This window comes from Fomitopsis serialis, assembly GCF_022376445.1.
Source record: "Fomitopsis serialis strain Sig1Antser10 chromosome Unknown B0H18scaffold_27, whole genome shotgun sequence".
In the NCBI taxonomy this organism is placed as follows: domain Eukaryota; kingdom Fungi; phylum Basidiomycota; class Agaricomycetes; order Polyporales; family Fomitopsidaceae; genus Fomitopsis; species Fomitopsis serialis.
This window is the reverse complement of record NW_025954987.1, coordinates 109,099-130,573: the sequence shown is the minus strand read 5'-3', so window position 1 is coordinate 130,573 and position 21,475 is coordinate 109,099. Positions and strand designations below refer to the sequence as shown.

General features: G+C 57.1%; 7 protein-coding genes across 7 annotated transcripts; 3 read left to right on the top strand and 4 right to left on the bottom strand.

Annotated features, from left to right (window-relative positions):
- Positions 1-821: 821 nt before the first annotated feature.
- Positions 822-2,349, bottom strand: B0H18DRAFT_1210587 (uncharacterized protein; the record flags this gene model as incomplete). Its single annotated transcript, XM_048036382.1, has 5 exons — positions 822-974; positions 1,028-1,150; positions 1,207-1,310; positions 1,382-1,463; positions 1,528-2,349. 5 exons carry the CDS (start codon positions 2,347-2,349, stop codon positions 822-824), a joined length of 1,284 nt encoding a protein of 427 aa, XP_047894241.1.
- Positions 2,350-4,077: 1,728 nt separating this feature from the next.
- B0H18DRAFT_1002694 (uncharacterized protein) lies at positions 4,078-5,120 on the bottom strand. The gene has a single exon (XM_048028388.1). It carries the CDS (start codon positions 4,961-4,963, stop codon positions 4,265-4,267), a length of 699 nt encoding a protein of 232 aa, XP_047894240.1. The 5' UTR covers positions 4,964-5,120; the 3' UTR covers positions 4,078-4,264.
- A 310-nt stretch (positions 5,121-5,430) lies between these two features.
- On the top strand, positions 5,431-5,888 carry B0H18DRAFT_875548 (histone-fold-containing protein; the record flags this gene model as incomplete). The annotated part of the gene is made up of 3 exons (XM_048040433.1): positions 5,431-5,493; positions 5,559-5,675; positions 5,787-5,888. Coding segments are annotated over 3 exons (282 nt in total), but the record flags the coding sequence as incomplete, so codon positions are not given.
- Positions 5,889-6,346: 458 nt separating this feature from the next.
- Positions 6,347-7,323, bottom strand: B0H18DRAFT_1084687 (ribosomal RNA large subunit methyltransferase J; the record flags this gene model as incomplete). Its single annotated transcript, XM_048031819.1, has 4 exons — positions 6,347-6,542; positions 6,596-6,906; positions 6,961-6,984; positions 7,045-7,323. The coding sequence occupies 4 exons, from the start codon at positions 7,321-7,323 to the stop codon at positions 6,347-6,349; spliced, it is 810 nt and encodes a 269-aa protein (XP_047894238.1).
- A 53-nt stretch (positions 7,324-7,376) lies between these two features.
- B0H18DRAFT_1002680 (uncharacterized protein) lies at positions 7,377-8,806 on the top strand. The gene is made up of 7 exons (XM_048028387.1): positions 7,377-7,624; positions 7,672-7,774; positions 7,825-8,189; positions 8,263-8,407; positions 8,470-8,587; positions 8,658-8,690; positions 8,744-8,806. Exons 1-5 carry the CDS (start codon positions 7,469-7,471, stop codon positions 8,484-8,486), a joined length of 786 nt encoding a protein of 261 aa, XP_047894237.1. The 5' UTR covers positions 7,377-7,468; the 3' UTR covers positions 8,487-8,587; positions 8,658-8,690; positions 8,744-8,806.
- A 238-nt stretch (positions 8,807-9,044) lies between these two features.
- B0H18DRAFT_1118399 (uncharacterized protein) lies at positions 9,045-10,101 on the bottom strand (the record flags this gene model as incomplete). Its single annotated transcript, XM_048033783.1, has 2 exons — positions 9,045-9,463; positions 9,522-10,101. The coding sequence occupies 2 exons, from the start codon at positions 10,099-10,101 to the stop codon at positions 9,045-9,047; spliced, it is 999 nt and encodes a 332-aa protein (XP_047894236.1).
- Positions 10,102-18,061: 7,960 nt separating this feature from the next.
- B0H18DRAFT_1118397 (major facilitator superfamily domain-containing protein) lies at positions 18,062-20,192 on the top strand (the record flags this gene model as incomplete). The annotated part of the gene is made up of 5 exons (XM_048033782.1): positions 18,062-18,322; positions 18,374-18,626; positions 18,677-19,175; positions 19,228-19,440; positions 19,496-20,192. 5 exons carry the CDS (start codon positions 18,062-18,064, stop codon positions 20,190-20,192), a joined length of 1,923 nt encoding a protein of 640 aa, XP_047894235.1.
- Positions 20,193-21,475: the final 1,283 nt, after the last annotated feature.

The window sequence follows — 21,475 nt, the reverse complement described above, 5'->3', positions numbered from 1 at the left end:
GGCCTCCGAGCTCCTGTCGCGATCGAACGCAGGCGCAGACTGAGTCGGACGCCCTGACGCGCGGCGTTGTCAAATTCGACGATCGCGGGTTGCCTGCAGGCTACTGACCGCCCTATTCCCGAGGCGCCCTACTGGCGCCCAACCGCAAGGCGACAGCAAGGCCGATCTCACTCGGGGGATGATGAGAACGGAACAGAGTTTACAGCGACGTCGTGCACGCGCTGACAGTGAGACGGTAAATGCAACATTAGGAATAACATAAGCATGAGGTCGTATCCTATGTACAGCATGAGTATCGTAATGGCCCGAAGAATAGAAGCAGAAACAGGCTACAACAACAGCGAAATCGAAGTGAGCAGAAGAAAACATTGAGCCGGACATAACCCAGAACCAACCGAAAAACTTGAACCCTATGCCGAATCGTGCGTGTCATGCGATCTATATATTGCGTTTCGTGTATGCGTCGAGCCCGTGCGTATGGAAGACCTGTCGGTGATGAACGTGTGCGTGCAAGCATATGTGACGTGTGCATGGAAATCGTGGTGCGGTCGAGTCGTCCTCCTAGTGTCCTACGTTCGGCATCGTCACGGGCATAGGCAACATCTGCCCGGTCCCCTGCATGTAGCCCGGGTAGCCCATCGGCGCTGGCTGGCCCCCTGGCATCTGTCCCGCATAGACAGGCCCAGTGTGCCCGGCCTGACCCATATGGCCAGGTGGGATTTGGTTCACTTGCGCCATCGGGCTTACTTGTGCCATCGGGCCCACTTGCGCCATCGGGCTCACCTGGCCCGCATGCCCCATCTGGCCCGCCGACATGGGGCTCACCGGCGGGCGTCCATCCGCACTCGCGCTCGCCCAGCCGTTGGCGGGTCCCCCATATGGAGCTGCTCCTTCGTCTGCGTGTTGTTCATCCCGACCGAGTGTCCCATGATCTCCTCGAACCGCATGCGGTACTGCTGCACATCCCTGTCGTACTGCGTGCCGGTAAGATGCCCGAAATCGAGCAGGAACGCTTCCGTGTCGCGACGAAGTGATCCAGGTCGTGCGCGCGCACGATGCTGTTCTCCGGCTCGCCGGACCCTCGGGCGCGCGCGAGATACGAGGCGGCGAGTGTCGAGAGGCCGCCGAGGATTGGTATGCCGACGGATGTCTGGGAGGTAAGGCTTAGGTCACTCGTTGACAAGGAAGAAGAGAACGGAAGCTTACGGAAGTACGGGAAGTGGTGGAGGCGGCGGCAACGCCTGTCGTGATCGCGCCGAGGACGACTTGGAGGCCGATGCAGACATTCAGTGCGTAGCCCGATATTTTGGCTGTCCAAGTGATAAACGGTTCTGTATGTCAGCACCGGCGCGCGTGCGTGAGGCGGCAGAGGTTACGTCACCTTTTCTCTCTGCGATAGTGCGTTCCTTCAACGCATGCTTGAGGGTAGGCCCTAGACGCTCGCCCACGGTTCTCTCTCGCGCCTGCATTCACCCAGCATGCCTCGTCAGCCGCGCCTCATCAACGGGGTACCCCATCTTCACTCACCGACGTGTCCGACAGGACCATCGAGCCCCTCTTCTCCGGATCCATTGTAGGAACAACGTAGTCTAGCGTCGACCGTCGCGACAATCCCGGGTACGGGCCCGGGCCTACGCCCACCAAGGCAGCCGATGACGGTCTGTCCGGCCTGTCGTGTCTCTTATGCCTCGATCCATTGTAGCTGAGCGCGGGGTATGCGAGGCCGCCGTCAGAGAGGTGCGCCGCGTGACTAGCGCTCACCGCGCGACGGTGGTTGACGCGAGGACGATCGCCAGGCTGAGCGGCGGGGCGCTGGAGGAGGACGTGGTCTTCCGTCGGCGACTCGTCGGAAGAGGTCCCTTGTCCTTGACGCTGCGACGGGCCTGCAACAGGCGTGACGGACGCGGACACGGCGGGCATCGCAGACCGTGGTCTAGCTGGGGTGGGCGCGAAGATCGGTCCCCGGGCAACTGTGGAAGGAGTGGCGGGGGCGGAGGGGTCGCGAATAGTCGATGGGACGGTCGCTGTTTCGCTGGGCGATGGGAGAGGCGGCAGCGTGCTGTCGCGCTTTGGCAGGCGTATGGTGGGTACCGAGGCTCGCCCAGGCTGTTGAGCAAGGTTGTCGACGGGAGAAGGTTCGTCGGCGTGCTCGGGGTGTTCAGCGATCGGCGAGGGCTCTGGCATGGTTGCGACGGGGGCTGTAGGGTCGCTGGGCGTCACGGGGGCACTGGGGAAGTATCCGGGCTCGTCCTCGTGGTATTCGCGCGAGTCTGTCCACGCAATGGGGTGGAGGGGCGGGGGCGGGGTGTGTGCGTGCTCGTGCGTGTCCTGCGGGAGGGGCTGGCGCATGGCTTTTGAACGGGCCGGATGATGGGGGTGCAGGGAACGCGAAGTGGTGGCGCGTGGTCGTAAAGTCAGTGGAGAAGCCGTACAGATCCAGCAAGGATGTGCGCCAAGTTCATTAATATCGTAGCCCCGCGCCTGACATACGACCAGTGGCCACCGAAGCGCCTCCGCCTGTCCCCGCCTTCCATTCCAAGCTGCCTGCCGCTGCCCGATTGGGGGCGTCCACTGGATCTCTGCACGCCGGTACGCCCGTTGACGCGCCCCTGGTACCTTGGAGACCGCGTAGCCATCGCCACTGCAACTGTCGCGGAGGCAGACATAGCGCGATCACCGCCGCGCCCGCGGGAAGTCGCCGCGTCGTCGAGCCTCGAACGGGCGTCGGGCCTCGATAAGGAGACCGTCTCCGGAGCTCCCGTCTCGAATCAGATGTCGATCATCGACACAACCGCATCGGGAGAAGCCTGGGAGAAGCCAACGAGAGCAAACGACTCCAGCTCGGCGCGCCTGGGAGCGATCGCAGCGGGATCACACGCCCCGCCACATAAACACCGCGTCTTCGCTGCATGTCTTCTCCAACATTTCTCCACTTGGGCACACCTCCCCGAACTTGCCGGCCGGTGCTTGACCTTTCCGAGAGTCCCATTCAAGCTGCAAGATTGCCATCCTCTGAGAACTGCCGTGACCGCTCCTCGCACGCACCACATTGCTGCGTTGGGTTCAGACCGCGCCTGGCACAGTCTCATGCAGAAGTGGCTCTAGAATGACGTACCTTGAAGATGCCCAGGGACGAATGATGCATGGAAGGGGATTACGAGAGAGCAGGAGCGCAACTTGCGGCACGGTGATCGGTGCCTCCAACTGAGCTGCAGGAGGCGGCGTTCCAGACACGAAGACCGCCAGGCGACAGATTAGGAAGTCCAACCGCGGCAGAGAAGCACGGGCCGCGTGACCCTCCACAGAGCCGCGCGAGCGAGTCGAACCCTGAACAGACGATGTCGGTCAGGATGCCGCGACAAATGGAGTAGTGTAGAGGCTTCCCTGTATCGATGACGTCCGTAGAGCCAGGAGGTCTAGGCTGCCGGCATCGTCCTCATGTTTCCTGAAGCAGACGAAACACTGATCATGTCAGATCTGTTGGCGGAAGGGCGGAGTGGTGCAACTTGAAGAGGGTTAACATCGCCTCGGATCCGTCCGCTGTCCGAATAGGCTCTGCAGGGTAGCGACAACGGCAATATTTAGCCTCAGGAAATTTCAGCAACGAATTTCAGCAGCGTATTTCAGTTCCAGAGACCGAGACGCCGTCGTACCAGCGACGGGAGGAGACACAGATCGCGACATAAGCAGACAATTGGATTGGGTTGTTGAACACTGGCAGATTAACTGGCCCCGGGACCGCCGGGCATAGCCGAAACCCTACTAAGTAAAGCACGCCGAGGACGATGTTCTTCTGCGACCAGAAAAGCCGTGGAGAGGCGTCGCACGAGATCGCACGGCGAAGGCTTCCGTAACGCGAGTGCAGGCAAGTGGGCGAGCCGGAGTGAGAAGTGGGCGTCTATGTTTTCGACCGACTGGTAGCCATGTGGTCGGCTACGGCATTTGCCTTTTACGTGACTGCGCGAGACGACGCGACAATATTCAAGTTGTTGCAACCGAAGCGAGTACGAACAATACCCAACAACTTCCGCGGCGGGTCCGCACGGCCTTATTTCTTTTGGTAATCCACCGACATGAATTCACTGTTCGCAGCTCGAGCGCTAACGGACGCAACTGAAGAAGACTGTACAATGAACGTTTCGACCCTTTCTAAGCTCAGTCGCCGAACACCAGCTGGAGCGATCCCACTCATAAGCTGATACGACGCTAGCTGGCTCTGACTCGTGCGCCACATGCTTCTAATGGGGCATCAGATCCACATAATTTACACAGCGTCACACTCCCCGGAGGCAGGCTCGCGGAAGTACTGCATGCGGGCGATGAGTTGTTGGGCTCCAGCTTGCAAGCTTGCGCGGCGACACAAGAGTATACTGTACATCCGAATGCTGCTGCTCCACGCGGCCAAATACTCATAGCCGTTGACAACTGTGGTATCGATGAAGCGCGCAGCTTTCAACCCTGCTCGATAGACATATTTAACGTATCGGAGTCGCCGTGAACACTCCGTGAACAGCAGAGCCTGCCACACTGGGGTCATTGGTATGCCGCTGTGAGCGAAACCGCATGGTCGACGAGCTGGTGGCAATTGACCGAGCTGTTCTTCTACACGTAGAAATCGTCGGATGTCATCACAGTGTCGGGGATCCTCTCGCCGAGTGGGGATGGAGGAGTATGTGCGATCATTGGCCGAGAAATTCGCTTGATGGGCCTGATGGTGATGAGATGCAAGGCCCGGGGTGGAGGCGCACCTTGAGAAGCAACCCTCGCCAGTATAGCTGTTACTTCGAATAGTAGTGTGCTTCCAGATTGACTCACACTGAGATTCATCGACAGATCGTAGGACGCTTAGTATCGCATAGATCTCGGCGCAAGCAGCTTGTCTCCCACAATTGGGCAGGGCTGTGATTGAGTGAGTGGATTGAGCTTGAACGGGGTTGCTTGGCGTATGTACCTCTGGTCGCATGAACGGCCACCGCAGTGGTTACTTGATATGTATGTATGCTCACTAGCGGATATCACCCAACGTTCGAGCCAAGGCCTGGCTCAAAGCACCAAGAAATTTGAAGAGCGCCGTACACCTATGTACATAGGCACCATGCAACTTGCCAGTGGATCGTTGGAAGCCTGCACAGAAATTCGAGTCCAGCGACACCTATCGAACGTGGGAACGTACGCATTGTCACGTGCCGTACGTGTCTCTAGATGACGCGCCTCGACGGCCCCGGTTCGTTGCGGACTCCCATCTCCTTTCGTCCACCGTCGTCGGACTCGACCCATACCACCTCGCCCCTCACTCTCTACACAACCCCTCACACTATCAACCATGTCTGGACGCGGAAAGGGCGGGAAGGGTCTCGGAAAGTGAGTGTTCGCGCGCGTAGGGCTTGGGGCGTCGAGTGGCTGTGGCCTGACTGACGGTCGGTCGTGCTTAGGGGTGGTGCGAAGCGTCACCGCAAGATTCTGCGCGATAACATCCAGGGTATCACCAAGCCGGTGAGTCGTGCTCGCACACCTCGTCAAAGGTGGCCTGGATGCTGAGTTGTTTGTTGGTGGTGTAGGCTATCCGTCGTCTCGCGCGTCGTGGCGGTGTCAAGCGTATCTCTGGCCTGATCTACGAGGAGACCCGTGGTGTCCTCAAGATCTTCCTCGAGAACGTACGTGCTCATCTTCCGTCCGTCTGTTCGGCCCCCTTGTTGACTCGCGCATTCCAGGTTATCCGTGACTCGGTGTGTTGCTGCGGGCCCGTCGTCTTTGTCATCTCCTGAGCCGTTTGTTCTTTCTTGCAGGTTACGTACACTGAGCACGCCAAGAGGAAGACCGTCACGGCGCTCGACGTCGTCTACGCGCTCAAGCGCTCTGGCCGTACCCTCTATGGTTTCGGTGCTTAAGTCCTTTGTGGCCGTTCCGGTGAGCTGCTTCACTAGAGTCCTCGTTGTGCGAAGAGGATATTCATGTGGCCTCCCTCACAGTTCGCTCCGTCTGACAGCATATATGCCACGTATCGTTTCGCTTTGTATTGTCCGCCTCGCCTCGTTATGTCTTGTATGTACAGTACACCTGGTCGAGAATGTATGGAGATGTGATAATGAGGACGTATGTAGTCATGGTTGAATCTGCCTCGATAAGGCCATGTTGGTGAGCAAAGTAAACACCGCATGTTCCCTGTGAGCTTGTAAGGTTTGTGATCACGAATAAGACGCCTCCGACGACTCTTGTCACCCGCTTGAGGACGGTGCGGAGAACCAAGCTTGATCATCCCTTGCGCAACCCAAGCACCTGGAAGGCGCAGCGAGACATCTATGTATGTATCTCGTTGCGTTGTGTTGGCATTTATCTCATCCTTGGGTCAACCTCCCTTCTCACCGAGATAGCCATTGTGTCGATGTCTAGCATCGTCGCCCTTGAAGCCCATACATACCCAGTAACCCTCACTTGAATTGCCCCTACTGGCTTTCGGTTTGCTGTTGTGGATGTCGGTGAAGTACGGCTTCAGTTCCTCCAGACGAAAGCTGTTGGTCAGCGGATGTTGAAAGTACTTGATACTGCCCCGGTGTGAGCGCAACTGTACGTCCCGCTGTGAGGACAGAGAGCTCACACGAGGACGCCCGCCTTCCGTCGACCCACGCTCTCCACAGTTCTGAGATGCTTCCTCGCGAAGGTAATCACCGCGTTGGCGATGTCCAGTCCGGACTCGATGTCCGCGGTCTTGTTCCCAGTCATGTTGGCTGCCATGTCGGAGAGGATGATATCGGCCTTGCCTTCTGGATTTTGCTCGTCCTTGAGGAGCGCGTGGATGGCCGCGTCTGCCCGTGGGGATAGGAAGTCCATCTTGAGCGTCTGCACGCCGGGGACGGGAAGCATGTCCAGGAGGTCCATGGCAACTATTGTGCCTCTTCCGCTGTGGGACTGGCGTTTGCGTGTCAGCCTGCGCGGCCTGCTAAGAATACAGACACAGCGTACCGGAGCTTCCTGACCAGCTGAGCCCTGTCCACCGGACGAGTGTCCCCCGGCGAGTCCAAAGTCGGCATACGGATCCTCCGGCACCTCGTCCATGTCATCCTCCATCCATCCGAGTTTCGAGGCGGCGACCTGGCTCCAGCCTCCGGGCGCGGCGCCCAGGTCGACGACCGAGCGTACGTCGGGCTTGAAGAACTTCCATTGCTCGTCGAGCTCGAGCAGCTTGAACGCCGACCGCGCGCGGAAGTTGAAGAGACTGTTACTGGCGCGTTTCTTGACGTATGGATCGTGTGACTGTCGGGCGAGCCATGACTTTGACGAGGCGCTTTTGGCAGAGAGGAGGATGCGGGTGGCGGAGAAGGACATGCACGGGTGGAAGCGCGCATGCGCGAAGGGACGCGTTGACGCCCGTTCCGGGTCGACCTCTGCGCATACATCCATCTCGTCGCCGTTCGTGCACGCCTTGCCTCCTCTGTTCTGTCGTACACCACTGATACCTGATTTAACGAACATGGGCAACGCATCTCTTGCTCCTGGATACAAGCAAGTAGATGCATTTGGACCTGACGAAGACTACGAATCCGAGGAGGAAGTTATCTATGTCACTCTTGACCTCGGTGCCGTCGAACCAGCTTTGGTTCCGAGCAGCTCCTCGTTTCGTCTCATTGTGAGTCCTGTTCATTCGCTTCTAGCACGAGCTGTACGGCACCGCAGGGTCTGGACACCCCGACCCCGTTCCTCCAACTGTCGGGGACCGTCTTCAAAGGGCAACATCAGAGCTTGCTCGGCACGGAGCTTCTGTTCACAGACGCGAAGGGTACGAGGGTCCCAGTGCATTTACGTATACCGCTGACTGCCTGCTCGCAGACGACCATGCGGATCGCACCAGGAAGCCTCTTGTCCATGTCGGCGCAAGCGAGCAACGCATACGCTTCAAGGAGGTTGAAGTGAGAGCGAAGACGAACGAGCTCCCCGAAGACGCAGAGCAGGTGCCGGCGACGCCGCAGACGAAAGGCAAGAATAGTAAGAAAGACAGGCTCCCGGAGACCGTACAGGAAGTGGTCGGGACCGTGGACGCAGAAGTGCAGCCTCGTCGGCGGCGAGGACGGCGACCGAAAGACAAGGGCAAAGGGAAGGAGAAGGCGGTCGACCCTACCAACGAGGCCATGGATGTGGATGATCGCGAGGAGGGTCCTTCGGCTGCGAATACGTTGCGAGAGAATACGGGAGACGTTAGTACCGCTATCGGCGTGGGTGCGTTGGGAGGGTTCACAGTTGCTTATGCCCACCTGCCTGCTCGCCAAGGGGAGAGCTCTGCTGTTCAATGGTCTAGCGATGCACCAGAAGGACCTGCATCTGTATCTATGGAAATCGATGCACCGTATACGACATGACGACGAAGCCCAGAGTTCTAAAGAGACCAAGAAGAGACTCAACTGTGTGCATCTCGGTAGGTCTTCCGGTGTTAGAGAGGCGTTTAATTTGTGTGGTTCCTCTTACTCTCCGTTGCAGACCAGAAAGGACGATAAGGCACGAGTTGCTCTCGAACAAGTTCTTGTGGCGTCACGCCGGTCGATGTAGTCGATGTGAGGGGCGTCTTCAACTCGCAGCGTCACCTTGGCAGCATTTCGTAAGTACCCACCATCACTATCCTAAACAATCTGTTGAAGCACAGCATCAACCTTTTCAATGAGCCATAGCACGCGCTTTATTGAAACGCGCGATATGGACCCGTACGAATGTTGCTATGCGGCCCCGAACTGCGGCTAAATATTAGCTGGTCCAGGATGTGTACCTATTTACAATCCACCCAGCGATACATCCCGATCCGAGAACAATCTCCCTGAAATCTCCCTGCACAATTCTAGCCACCCGACCGCGAACATGCGAGATGTGCGAGGCTCATCGCTTCTCGCATTGATGCTCGTTTCCTATGTGATCAGGGGTAAGAGCCCTGCAATGATCTCCCCGAAGTATCTATGCATTGATGCAGTACGTATTACAGTAGGCATAGTAGGTAACGCGTGATTCACCAGACTTTATAGACTGTAGGCCTGTGTATTGTCAAGTGAGCAACATTCCAACAGTCAGGAGCAGGCGTACTTTAGGATTCCACGCGTATCCGCGAGCGGCATCTTCCCTCGGACGAGTTTCGCCCACTCGTCATCAGAGACTCTCAGCACTTCGTAAGGAGAGCAGCCTCCGGTCGAAAACGCTAGGCCCACTTCGAGCTTGTCCGGCTTGATATTTGAGAATTTGCTCTGCGAAAGGCATTTGTCGATCTCCGATAGCTCGTTTTCTGTCTCCAACCGATACAATAATGCACTCAGTCGCTCGTCGCGATCGTTTCTGCCAATGTGGAAGTGTATTTTGAGTCTGGTGATGTCGGATGACCCAAGAGAGGACAGCATATACGGGACCCATGCATGGTTGTCTTCGAGAAAGCACCATGACGAGAGCCGCAAGGAAGTTAAGTGCTTGAGAATGTTAATGTCAAGCTCTTGGCCTATGTGGGGGTCAGTCACCTTCTAACGGCTCGTAGGATGAATGCCAATGAGACGTACAAATTATGTCCGGGGATTTGTCGTTTACACCATTGAGGTTCAGTGAAAGGCCGAGGTCTTGGAGGGACGGGGCGCATGCACGGAGCAGCTCCTGCATGTGGATCTTCCCCGATGATATGTCCTCGAAGTGTACACCCATGGCGAAGCTGCGTAGATCGGCACGCTTGGCTATGCGGAGGATGAAGTCGTGGATGACTGGAGGCATATGGCCCCACAGAGAGATGTCTCGAAGCTGCGGACTGTTCAGGGGGAGTGACATCACGACGGAAGAACTCTGATTGCAGGTTAGGCCGTCGCAGAATAAGGTTCGCAATTTTGGTAAGGCAGACACCAGCTGCGCGAGCTGTGATACCGTTGCAAAGCAGACATGATCCAGCGTTAGTTCTGAAATGGAGCGGAACGCGGCCAAATTGGCGATGTCTCCCGGTCGGACAGAGCCTGCGCCCCATTTCGCATTGTTGATGACCAGGGTCTCCGCCTTTGTGAGGTACCGAGAAAGCATGATAGCGAATGTGCCAAGGTGTGGGATGGGTCCAGCCGACTGCCCATCTGGCGCACCAACTATCGTGACGAACCGCATTGTGGGTCGAAGGTACGGATTGTCACGTAGCTGCCTCTGGAACAAGACGACGTCGCATCGGTTGGAAAGGACAACATTGCCCCGCAGATGCCATCGCGCGCGATTGTATAAGGTCTTGCATGTCAGCGCACAGGATATCAACGTCGCCCACCAAGGAGAGTTCAAGAGATTCCAGTATCTCGTAGCTTGTGTCGCCATCAAGTCAATGATATGTTCCCAAATTTCCAAGGGCAGCCGGAAAACTCCCGCGCAGGTCGTCTCGTCCGATGGGCCCGCATGAGTCATGAGTTGTCTCATGCCTCTAAGACGCAACTGAGTGAGAGGAGGACCTCCGGTGATCATAGTAACCTCACTCACTCGCCGTCAATCGTCATCGCGTCTTACTGTCGGGGAGATATCAGGCCTGAGACCCTGTCTGCGAGACACTCGACTTCAGTGGTTTGTCAAGGGATGGAAGAGACGGTTGGTTGGTAATCCCGTTTATGGTCATTTGAGGGCGAAGCCCTATGTAGACTCTAACTATACACATGTACTATACTACTAAGTTCGAAGCGATTGTGTCTAACTAGTCATTGGCTCGGTGTATCTCCGTAGAGACCACTCTGCCAGTTGGGATGGATTATCGTAAGGGGCTATGATGTATGTACAGTAGAGTGATTAGTCCTTGTTGTATAGTCCATGTACAATGTATAGTGTTCGTTTGCGATGGTTCATAGTGGGGTATCGTGGATGCGCGCGTGTGAGGGGTAGTGGGTCATCAGTCGTCGTCCTCCTCGGCTGGTAGGTCAAGTCCTCCGAAGGTGCGGTCGAAGCGGCCAGTGGCATGTATGAAGCGGAAAAGTGGGCGGATGGTGTCGGCCTGCGAGAGCAGGTGTTTGAGCGAGTGGGCTTTGCTTCCAATCTCGCGTCGTAACCAGTCGCGTTGTGGCTTGTATTCCGGGCACTCAAGGAGGAAGTGGCGCACGGTCTCTCGGTGGGCTCGGCATGCGGGGCATCGTGCGGTGTCGGATCGGCGAATGCGATGGAGGTGGTAGTTGAGCGGCGCGTGTCCAGTACGTAGCTGGATGAGGAGGCTCGCATGGCGGCGAGGTAGAGGTGCGACAAGTTTGGAGAACTTTTTCGATGGCATGTCGGGGTCGATACGGGCCAGGGCCTCGAAACGAGGTGAGTCTTTCCATCTTTGGACAGCGGCTGCTTTGATTTGCTCGAGGAGATGTCTGCGGATCGCGGATATGCTGGACGGGAGTGTGGAGCGGAGGAACTCGGGGAGATCGCCTGGCGGGCTACTGTCGCCCCTTGCGGCTTTCTTGGCTTCCTCGTCTGCGCATTCATTGCCGTCAATTCCGCGGTGTCCTGGGACCCAGCGAAGTGTGAGCCGCGCGTCAGGGTGTGCATCATAGAAGGCACTGATAGATTGGTGTAGGGCGTCGAGGAGGTAGTGGCCGGGCTGGCGGGAGCGCGTTCGCGAGGCTCGGAGGCATGGCGTGTTGTCGGCAGCGCAGGATGTTTGGACGAGACGGTGTGCGAGTTGTGTGAGGAGTTCCATTCCCATGATGATCCCGACGATTTCGGCTTCGTACACTGTGTGTCGTGTCGCTGACCCGAGGTAGTATCTGAGGATGTGTAGTCGTGGGTCATTGGGGATGTAGAGGACTGCTGAGGCTCCTACTCCGCCGTCGATTTCAGAGCCGTCTGTGTAGACTGCCGGGATGTCCTTCGCCTGCCAGGTACGGTCCTCTTCTTCTGCCACATCTTTGTTGTCCGCAATCTCCGTTGCATGCCTCGGCATCCAGCCTGGAGGCTGCCGAGTCGCCTGGATGTGTTCGACATTTCGGCATCTGTCGAGCCGAAGGGCTTGAGTGAGCTCGTGGAGGGGGGACTTATGATGATTCACGGGGGTGCGCGCATCCTGGATTCTATCGTATAGTGGGTGGGAAGGTGGTAATGTAAGTAACCTAGTAGCAGCCTGTATCGTAACACGGTCAACAAGAAGGTCAAAGGGAAGTAGGTTCGCATGCGCGTCGAGTACGTCTGATGCCGTAGTTCGCATCGCACCTGTGATCAATAGCGCGGCTTGTCTCTGGACCCGTGATAGGCGTTGGACTGCGCCAACCGAGCCATGACGGCGTGATTTGCCTGGGATGTCGTAGGTGGGAGTGAGCCATATTTCCGCAGCATAGAGCATCCGTGGGACGAGGATAGAGAGGTAGAGTTGCTTGATGTACCGGAAAACAACGCCTTGGGTAGGTTTGGCGATGCGTCTGAAGAGGTTGAGCCACGTCGTCCCTTTGGCGAGTGCACGGGCAGTGTGTTCTTTCCATCGCAATTGTCGGTCGACGATGACACCGAGGTATTTGGTGAAGTTCGAGGCTGGGATGGTCTGCTGCGACAGTCGGAGGGCGGGACCCTCGTCGTCGCCTGCCGGGTCATGATTGAGCAGTGCGAGTTTGTTCATCTCGAACGCAGAGTGTCGGGTTGCTGACCAGTGGAGTGCGCTCTGGCCAGGGCGTTTGTCTTCCATGTATTGCCGAAGAAGCTGGTGCGTGCGACGGAAGGTCTTTCCTACTGCAGTGACAGCGACATCGTCGATGAAGCCGGAGGTCGTGACCCTCTTGATGTCTGATCGTAGGAGCGGCGAGTTGTAGATGTTGTACAGGTCACCCGAGTCGGCATCACCTTGGTTGATCCCTCTACGGAGGATGAATGGCTTGGACTGGTAATCATCAAAGAGGAGGACGGTAGTCCGTCCATCCATTTTACGTCGGTACCAGTCTACGAGGTCGTCTGGGATTCCCAAGTCACGCATATCGTGAAACAGTTGTTCTGGGCTCGCGCTGGGGAAGGCAGCTTTGACGTCGAGGAAGAGGGTGGAGGCTTTGAGGCCGTTCCGCCATGCGTCTTTGATGGTGGTGACTAGGAGCATGATCGCATCGGTGGCGCTGCGGCCGGGACGGCCACCAAAGTGGGTATTAGGGAGTAGGGATCTCGTCTCGAGTTCGAACTTCAGGGACTCGATGACACACGCAGATAAGATCTTCCCCATGCAGTTCATGAGGGCTATAGGGCGGTAGGATCCTGGGAGTTGGTAGTCATCTCGACCAGGTTTGCGAAGGACCACTGTCTTCGCTTCCTTCCAGGCAGCCGGGAAGTATTTCAATTCGAAGGTCGCGCGATAGAGTGGGAAGAGACGGTAGGGGTCGCACCTAGCTCCGATGACAACCAACCGAATGTTGGTATTCCTGTGGTGCCGTATTTATCGAGCTGTAGGTATCAGCTGGCGGTTAACAGGCGTCGACAGTGAGCACCATCACCAAGTAATATCGCACATTCTGACGGGACGTACTGCTACTAAGAATAGTGCTCAGAGGGTGTGCACTGATTCGCAATAGTTGATGCGCCGGTGGCAAGCTTCGAGGCCACTTTGTCGGAGGTGGTACAGACGATTTGCGTCCAGTTCGGTGGTGTTGTTGCCGATGGCTGCGATGGTAGGATAATGCCTGCGGATCCGAGGAGACAATCACTCGTGTTCATATAGCAGCGATCGCGCTCAACGAGGTGCACTGTGTGGTTCAATGCTGTGCGGGGGATCTTCCCGTATACCTGTTGGGGCATCGGTTTCCCGCGTCCTGCACACATTCAACAGGTTAGCAGACACAGCTATCAGGGCGCCGATTGAATGACAAGTTTCATAAGTCGGACCGCCCCTTCCTATGTATGCTGTTGAAACGGAAGTCATCTTGTTCAAGTTCGGACAGGAGCTTTCGTTGGTCTATGTTTCTATCAGCCTTGAGCTCTTAGATCGAACACCGGTATACTATAGTGAATCACTGGTACGTCAGAGAATGTCGGAGCCTCCAGACAATGAGTCAGTGGAGGTGATGATCGTTGATCACAAGTTACCGCTCGTCGTTGGTTTCCAACTGCGAAGCTGAATCGCGACTACGACGTGTAACCAGCTGTGCCCGCAGAACCCAGACATCCTGAACGTCCGCGAGAATACGTAGATGGTGAATATTGTAGCTTGGCGTATTGGCGACTAGACGTACTGACCTTGCCTAATGATCACCCTCAAGTGTAAATCTGTGGCTGTCGCAAGCATTTTGGTCGATGTCTGACTGATTTTCACCGAAAGCGTTATGGAGGGATGCATGTTCGCTCCGAAGCGAAGATAAGACGACAGTGCGGTTGCGGTGCCGCGTCTGCAGGTCCCCAGTGTCAATCGGAGTTACTTACTCACGATGCCGCTGGCGACTCCGGGAAATTTGTGGTCAGAGCTGTGATGCAAAGGATACAGTACTTACTCAGCGCTGATAACCAATGTCCATGCACACACGTTGCCAGGGCAGTCAGCGCACACAGGGCTCGAGCTCACGTTCAAGTCGTAGCACCTTGAACTGGTGAATGCCAGTGCGTCATCACTGCCACATCTTCACTTGTTCAGAGTCGGATACGACCCATCCAGCCCCAATTCCCCAGAGTATTTGAGTCACGGTTGCTCACCAGGATGTTGCGATCACTGCCACCAACGGGCTTGAACGTATCACGCCAGAGCCCGCTGTCGGCATCTGTATGGCATGGCCGCCGTCCTTATGAGTCGAAGTTGTGCACCGTGCCAAAAAACGGAGAGCTCACCAGTGCTTACTGCTGACCTGAACAGAATTACGTTCTCATTTTGATAAACTCAAACACCTTGGTTATGGTTGGTGCTACTGCCACTCGTTGGTGCGCGCAGGTCAGTCACGGTTGACGCGCTTCTAGACGGCCAGGCGGCTATACGCGTCGGAGGAGGGATGGCGAGGGGCTGTCTGCTCGTATGGAGAATAGTGTATACGACGAGCTGTTCGGCCGTGCTTGGGATGCGGAGTGGCTTGATTGATGGAGTAGCTCATGTGTTCTTGGCTTGTGTTCCGCGCCATGTACCAATGTCGTCACGGCAATACTCCGTGTCTGGAGACGCTTTCAGAGGATTGATAGCTCATACCGATTGAAGGCGACACTCGGACCATTGCGCAGCGCTGTTGCCATCGCGGCTACCTGCAGCTACCTGTCAAAGATCGTGTGTGAATCTCCTCGCATTGCTATCAGCAATGCATACGATGCTTAGCGGCAGGCTTCCCTCTGCAATTTGTAACAATCATTGTACTCACTTATTCCACGAGCGAAGGAATGCGCGACCGTGCGTGGTGTCATTGTTGTCGTTCGCGAATGAGGTAATATGGTGCAATATCCTGGAGAACGCACATCCACGTCGCGTACATGCAACCAGTCTACTGGTATCCGCGCACAACCCACTTTTAACGCATATCCTGTTTTTGTCCGAGCTTCTCGAACTTCACTATTCGTCACTGACGCGACAGCGGGAATGCCATGCCTGCCTCAACGCGACGTGCTCGCCAAACCTGTAGACTGGTGCGACAACGTCAGTCACGTACCACATAATGAGCCTCACTGAGCGCAGACTCACGATGCGATGGCAAAACGCACGGTGACGCGCGAGCACGACGCTTGAGAATTTGATCCCACTCTGACAGCGGTATTTTGTGTGAACTATATTGTGGCAGATGCTGTCAGTCGCGCATCCTCGTTGGCCAACAGCGCCGCAGTGCCACGCTGCAACGCCTATCTCTGGTAAGTGGCACATGTGTCATGGAAACGCGGGTGCAATGAAAAGAACGGTTGCGGTCGATGCAAGTGGGAGGGCCCGCACCGACGGTCTCATCCCCGTCTGAACGCGTCACGCCAGCGCAGCACGAGTCCAGCGAGCGCACGTAAGTGACTGCACCGTAGCGTTCAAGAATCCCAGCAATGGAGATTCCCTTGGTCAGTAGGCCATCTCGGGTCCGCATCCCATACAACACGCATGCACGGCCGGAGCACCATTTTTGAGTCCCCAGCGTTCCGCACCCTCCTTCCCGAATTCCCTATGTACCCCATGGTACGACACCCCACTCCCCACTCGAATCCCCGAACTGTCTCAACACAGTTACGACGCCAAGCGTCAAATAAGCACTCACACATGGTCAGAAACGCATCACCCCGGAAGACTCAGATTCACGTCCAAGCTACCGCCGACAATGACCATCGGAGCGCCAGGAGGTAACCCATAGTGCATGTGGCCTTACGGTATTGATCTGCGGGAGAGAGACCGGTGAAGATTGCAATCCGCGTGCCCGGGCACGAGCCCTGCAAACTGCTGCGGCAGATACACGATGCAGGACACTGTGTGCGAGATGAATGCGTTATCACAGGTGCGCCTATCTGTGCCGAATGAGGCTGATGGCAGGCCTCAAACGGAAGGTCCGGGCGGGTTGACGACAACAGCAGCAGTAGCAGCATCATCATTGACTAGAATTCGTAGGAACATCCGTAATGATGAGCGTTACGGACGTGCTGAACCCAGTCCAAGCGAATCCGCCGCATAGCCGGTTGCAGGGAAGGAAACGGCGCCGGTCGAGCACTTGGGGGAATGAAGACAGGTTCTGCCTTCTCGTACAGCATCGATGGGCAAAGAGGGGTAGCAGGCCTACTTTCCACGACCGGCATTGTGCTTCGCAGAAGATATGGGGTTCCGGCACATAAACGTGTACACCGCACGGGTCGGCAGCGTAAGAACAAGGTCGCAGCTGTTGTACAAGCTCAGCTCATGGCCCATGTGCTTACCTGCAGCACATACATAGTGATGAGACGGTTATGAGGCTGCGCAAGGGATTCGCAGGCCAAGCCGTCGCTGCCGCTGATCAGTGATAAGGATGTTCTGAAAGGCATTACGTTTGCGCGACTGGCCATATACAGCGACCGACGCCTCCGCCACGCCTCGTGGAACACAAAAGATGATGAGTTCTGAGTCTGCTCTGGCAGTCCGTTGTCAGCGTTAACAACATGCGTAGAACGTACGCGTTCGCGAAGAATGTATATCTTGCCTTCACATGGTCCCCTCCATGGGGTTTGATACGGCAGAATGATCGGCTTGAACGAGCGCGTCGTAGTGACGTCCGATATGAGTCGAGGGTTGCGAGTGGGGGTCGTGGTCGGGGTTCTTGCGTCCTCAACTCGAGGCCAACGCGGGGTCGCCTGGCGGTCGCGCAAGTCAGTGCCAAACGGGTGTCCGTGTCCGTGTCGCCAATGAGCACAAGAGCGTGATCATCAGCAGACCAGTAGTAGAGGGAACGCCATGAGTCAGGACGCATTGGCAGAAGCCCGGGACGCAGGTTGCCTGGACCGCTAGGTCGGTTGTCACCGCGTAATTTTAGTCATTTGTCGAGTCCAGCAAGTGCTGTTGTGCGATCGTCGAGTTGGGGTACCCTCGAACGGCAAAGAAGTAGACGAGAGGGCGCTGCGAAGCTGGAGCAGGTGCTGCGAGTTGGAGAAGCGGGCCAGAGTTGGCGTCGTCGCTGGCTGCGAACACCACCCGCGGCGAGGAGCAGCCTCGGAGAAATGAAACGTGGGCGCACGATCGGCGTGGTACCTAAAGCGGGAGTCAGCACGGGCGGCGAGCCAATGGGGGATGGGGAAAGAAGGTTCTGGACCGTGGTGTCCGAACATTATCTCGGATGGTGATCTGAGACGCCCGATAGGGGAACCGGTGCGGATGGACGACCGTGACTCTCCGCCGTCTGGTGCTCGCCAATCCAGGGCCTAGCACGCTGCAATTTTGTCTCCCAACGTCCGCAAGCACACGTCAGTCCTCCCCATGAGCTCACCACCGCCTCCCCGTGCTCGCCCAATAAAAGACACCGCTTCGTCGTGCTCATGTCCCCGTCCCATCCCTCCCGTCCGTGCCTCCCACTTCCTTCTCTCCTCCGTTTCTCATTTCTTCCGTCCGGCCCACTCCAGGGGCCACTCTTGTGTAGTAAAGCGAGCAATAGAGTCACTCACGTCGTTTCTTCCTCCGCAAAAAGTACCGGTTTCTGCAAGGAAACACCACAGCAATTAGACAGCATAGACGTTACGCACACTCACCATGATCGCGCCGCCAACATCCAGCAACCCGCTCTCGCCCAGTCAGACGCTTGTCGACGGCCGCGTCCCCCAAAGATACTCGGCCGCGCGCCGCTACGTGCTTCTCCTCATCTTCTGCCTTGCACAGTTCCTCGACTCCATTAACAACTCCGCGCTCTTCTCGGCCATCCCTGACCTCGAGAACTCCCTGGGCATCACAGAGGCCGAGTCGACCTGGGTCATCTCCGCCTTCCAGCTCACCTTTGCCTCCTTCCTCCTCATCGTAAGTCCGAGTTGTTCTGTTTAGATCGCATCCTGACCAGTGGCTTCACAGAGTGGCCGCATCTCTGATGTGTACAACCCGAAGATTGCCTTCACCGGCGGTGTCGCCGCGCTCGGCGTCATTTCCGTCGGTGCGGGCTTCGCAAAGGACAAGATTGTGATCATCGTCCTCCGCGCGCTGAGTGGCATTGCTGCCGCGATGACCATCCCCTCTGCGCTCGCGCTCCTCGTCAACGTGTTCGTCGAGCCCAACGAGCAGGCCCGCGCCCTTGGTCTCTTCGGTGGGTGCGGCGCTGTCGCTAACGGTAAGCACTTCCCCCCATCAGCCATACGAGACTGACCTCGATCTGCTCAGTGCTCGGCCTGATCATCGGCGGCATCTTCGTGCAGTTCGCCAGCTGGTCCTGGGTGTTCTGGTTCGTCGCTATCGTCGCTGCGTTCGTCACCGGCATGTGCCTGCTCTTCGTTCCGTCCCAAGAGCCCAAGGTGCGCCTGGCGTCCGCCGGCCCGCGCTGGCGCTCGCTCGACCTCGTCGGCGTCTCGATCCTTACCGCCGCGCTCATCCTCTTCATCTTCGCGATCACGTCCGGAAGCGCGGATGGCTGGGCGACCGCCGCCGTGCTCGTACCGCTGGTCGTATCCATCCTGATGGTCGTTGCGTTCTTCTGGTACGAGACGCGCATCCCGCCCGAGACGGCAGCGGTCCCCCCGCAGACGTGGTTCCGCCCGAACTTCGCGGTGCTCTTTGGAACGGCGCTGCTGCCGTACTTCTGGTGGACGACGATCTTCACGGTCTTCACGCTGCTGTGGCAGGATGACTACGAGTGGTCCGCGATCTCGACCGCGATCCACATGTAAGTTTCTTGCCCGCCCGCTTCCCCGAAGGCCAACGCTGACGCCCTGTAGGATCCCGATCGGCGTGCTCTCGTTGGCATGTCTTTCACGGGCCCGCTCGCACGCAAGATCAACCCGAAGTGGATCATCATGTTTGGCGAGAGCCTCTAGTGTCGCTACGATCCTCCTCGCGTTCGCCGACGGCCCCGAGAAGTACTGGAGCTTCATCTTCCCCGCGTTCATCCTCGGCAGCGGTGGCGCTTCGCTCACTTACACCCACACCAAGTAGGCTCTTCCCTCCCTCTGTACGTCCACCGCTAACATGTTCATCCCCGCGCAGCATCGCGATCTTCCGCACGTCCCCCTCCTCCATGGCCGGCACGGTCGGCGCGATCTTCAATGGCGCGCTCCAGCTCGGGTCCGCCGTCGGCATCGCTGCTGTTGACTCTCTGGAGGATTCCATCCAGCTAAGCGAACCCAACACGCCCTACGCGGGGCAGCGCGCCGCCTTCTGGCTTCTGCTCGGCGTCGTCGTCGCGGAGCTGGTCGCGATGGCAGTGTTCTACCGCACGGACCGGGAGCTCCGTGGCCCGCAGGGCCTTCGGGTCGCGGGCGAAGCGCAGGGCAAGGGCGTGGCGGAAGGGGTGGACGAGAAGATGCGCGACGTCGAGGGGAAGCTCGCCGATGCGGAGGAGGGTCTTCGCGCTGGGGCGGCGGACGTGCAGGGCGACCCGGAGCAGCAGGGCAAGCTCGCCGTACACATGCGCGCGGGCCGCGTCATGTCTGGCTTGACGGGTATGGTGGAGGCGGCCCGCGCCCATGGCCATCTTGGGCACGAAAGCCCCGGTGGCCCCGGCAGCCCGGTGAGCCCGCAGACGCCTGCGTCGGACGTGACGCGCGTGTGCTTCTTTGCCGTCGACGAGGAGAAGCGCTTCACCGACGGTGGCGGCGGTGACGGCTACGGCAAGGGGGAAGATGATGATCTCCGGAAGGAGGCGGAGGTGGAGGAGCGGCGGGTGGGAAACTCGCCTGTGTGATGGTGGTGAACGGTGCCGGTGATTCTTCATGACCTGGTATGATGATGCATGGTTTCTTTTCGTTCCTCTCTAGATGTCTGCTTTTGGTTTGCCTGTTCCTGCTGCGTTTCTCCTCCAGTCTCCTCGTCTCCTCGTCTCTCCGTCTCATCTTCCCATCTCGTCTCGTCTCTCCATCTCTGCACTCACGATTAGATCCTCTCACGCACTCTGACGATCGCAATCATCCGTACTCACGTTCTCATTCGCATATATACGGCATAGACATAGGCACTGTAGATAGACGCACTTGTAGATGATATGTAGACGGCACTGTGCTTGTTGTAGCCTGTAATGAGCAGGTGTAAATAGATTTCTTCCGCTCCGGGGCGTTGCTGCACGGGCTGAGCTTCGTTGCGTTCATCGTGATCATCGTACATGACCGGCTGACCTTGGTGCCTGCAATTGCAAGATACTTAGAGGAGGTAAGAAAGATGAACTGAGTATGACTGACCGTGACGTCAAATTTGGCCGCCTTTTTGGTCTTACATATCAGTATGTACTGAACGAGCGCCTCCTGTTCTAATCCCTTCACTGACCTACGTAGACCGATGAGTGGCAGTAGCACTGGTGAGTGAGCGCGTTCTTTTGCACAATGAACGACTTCGACTCACAAGGATGGCCATGCCACACAGATACCAGCTGCTGTGATATGTACTAGGTTCAAGCCCGTTGATGATGATAACGACATCCCGGTCAGCAACCGTGAACTACTGGGGGGAAGTTGGGGCTGGATGGGCCGTATTACTATCTAAGCCTGAAGATGTGGCAGCGACGACGCACTCAGTGGCTGGCGCTACTACGATTTGAATTTGAATCTTGGCCCACTGTGTCTAGATTCTGATTGCCCGGGCAATGCATGTGCATTAATTGGTTATCAAGCCTGAGTACGTACTGTATCCTTTGCATCATGGCCTCTGACCACAATGTTTCAGAGTCGCCAAGAGTCGCCAGCGGCATCGTGGGTGCTGTGTTCAACAAGTCGTCACTGGGGACAACTTATAGACGCGGCACTGCGAACCGCATCGTCTTATCCCCCCACCTGAGAGCGCATGCGTATCCCTTGCATAACCCTTTCGGTAAAAATCAGTCAGACGTCGACCAAAATGCTTGAGACAGCCACAAATTGCATGCTTGAGGGTGATCATCAGGCAAGGTCAGTACGTCGTCAATATGCCAAGGCGCGATATTTACCATCTACTTACTCTCACGAACGTTCAGGATGTCGGGCTCTGCGGGCACAGCTA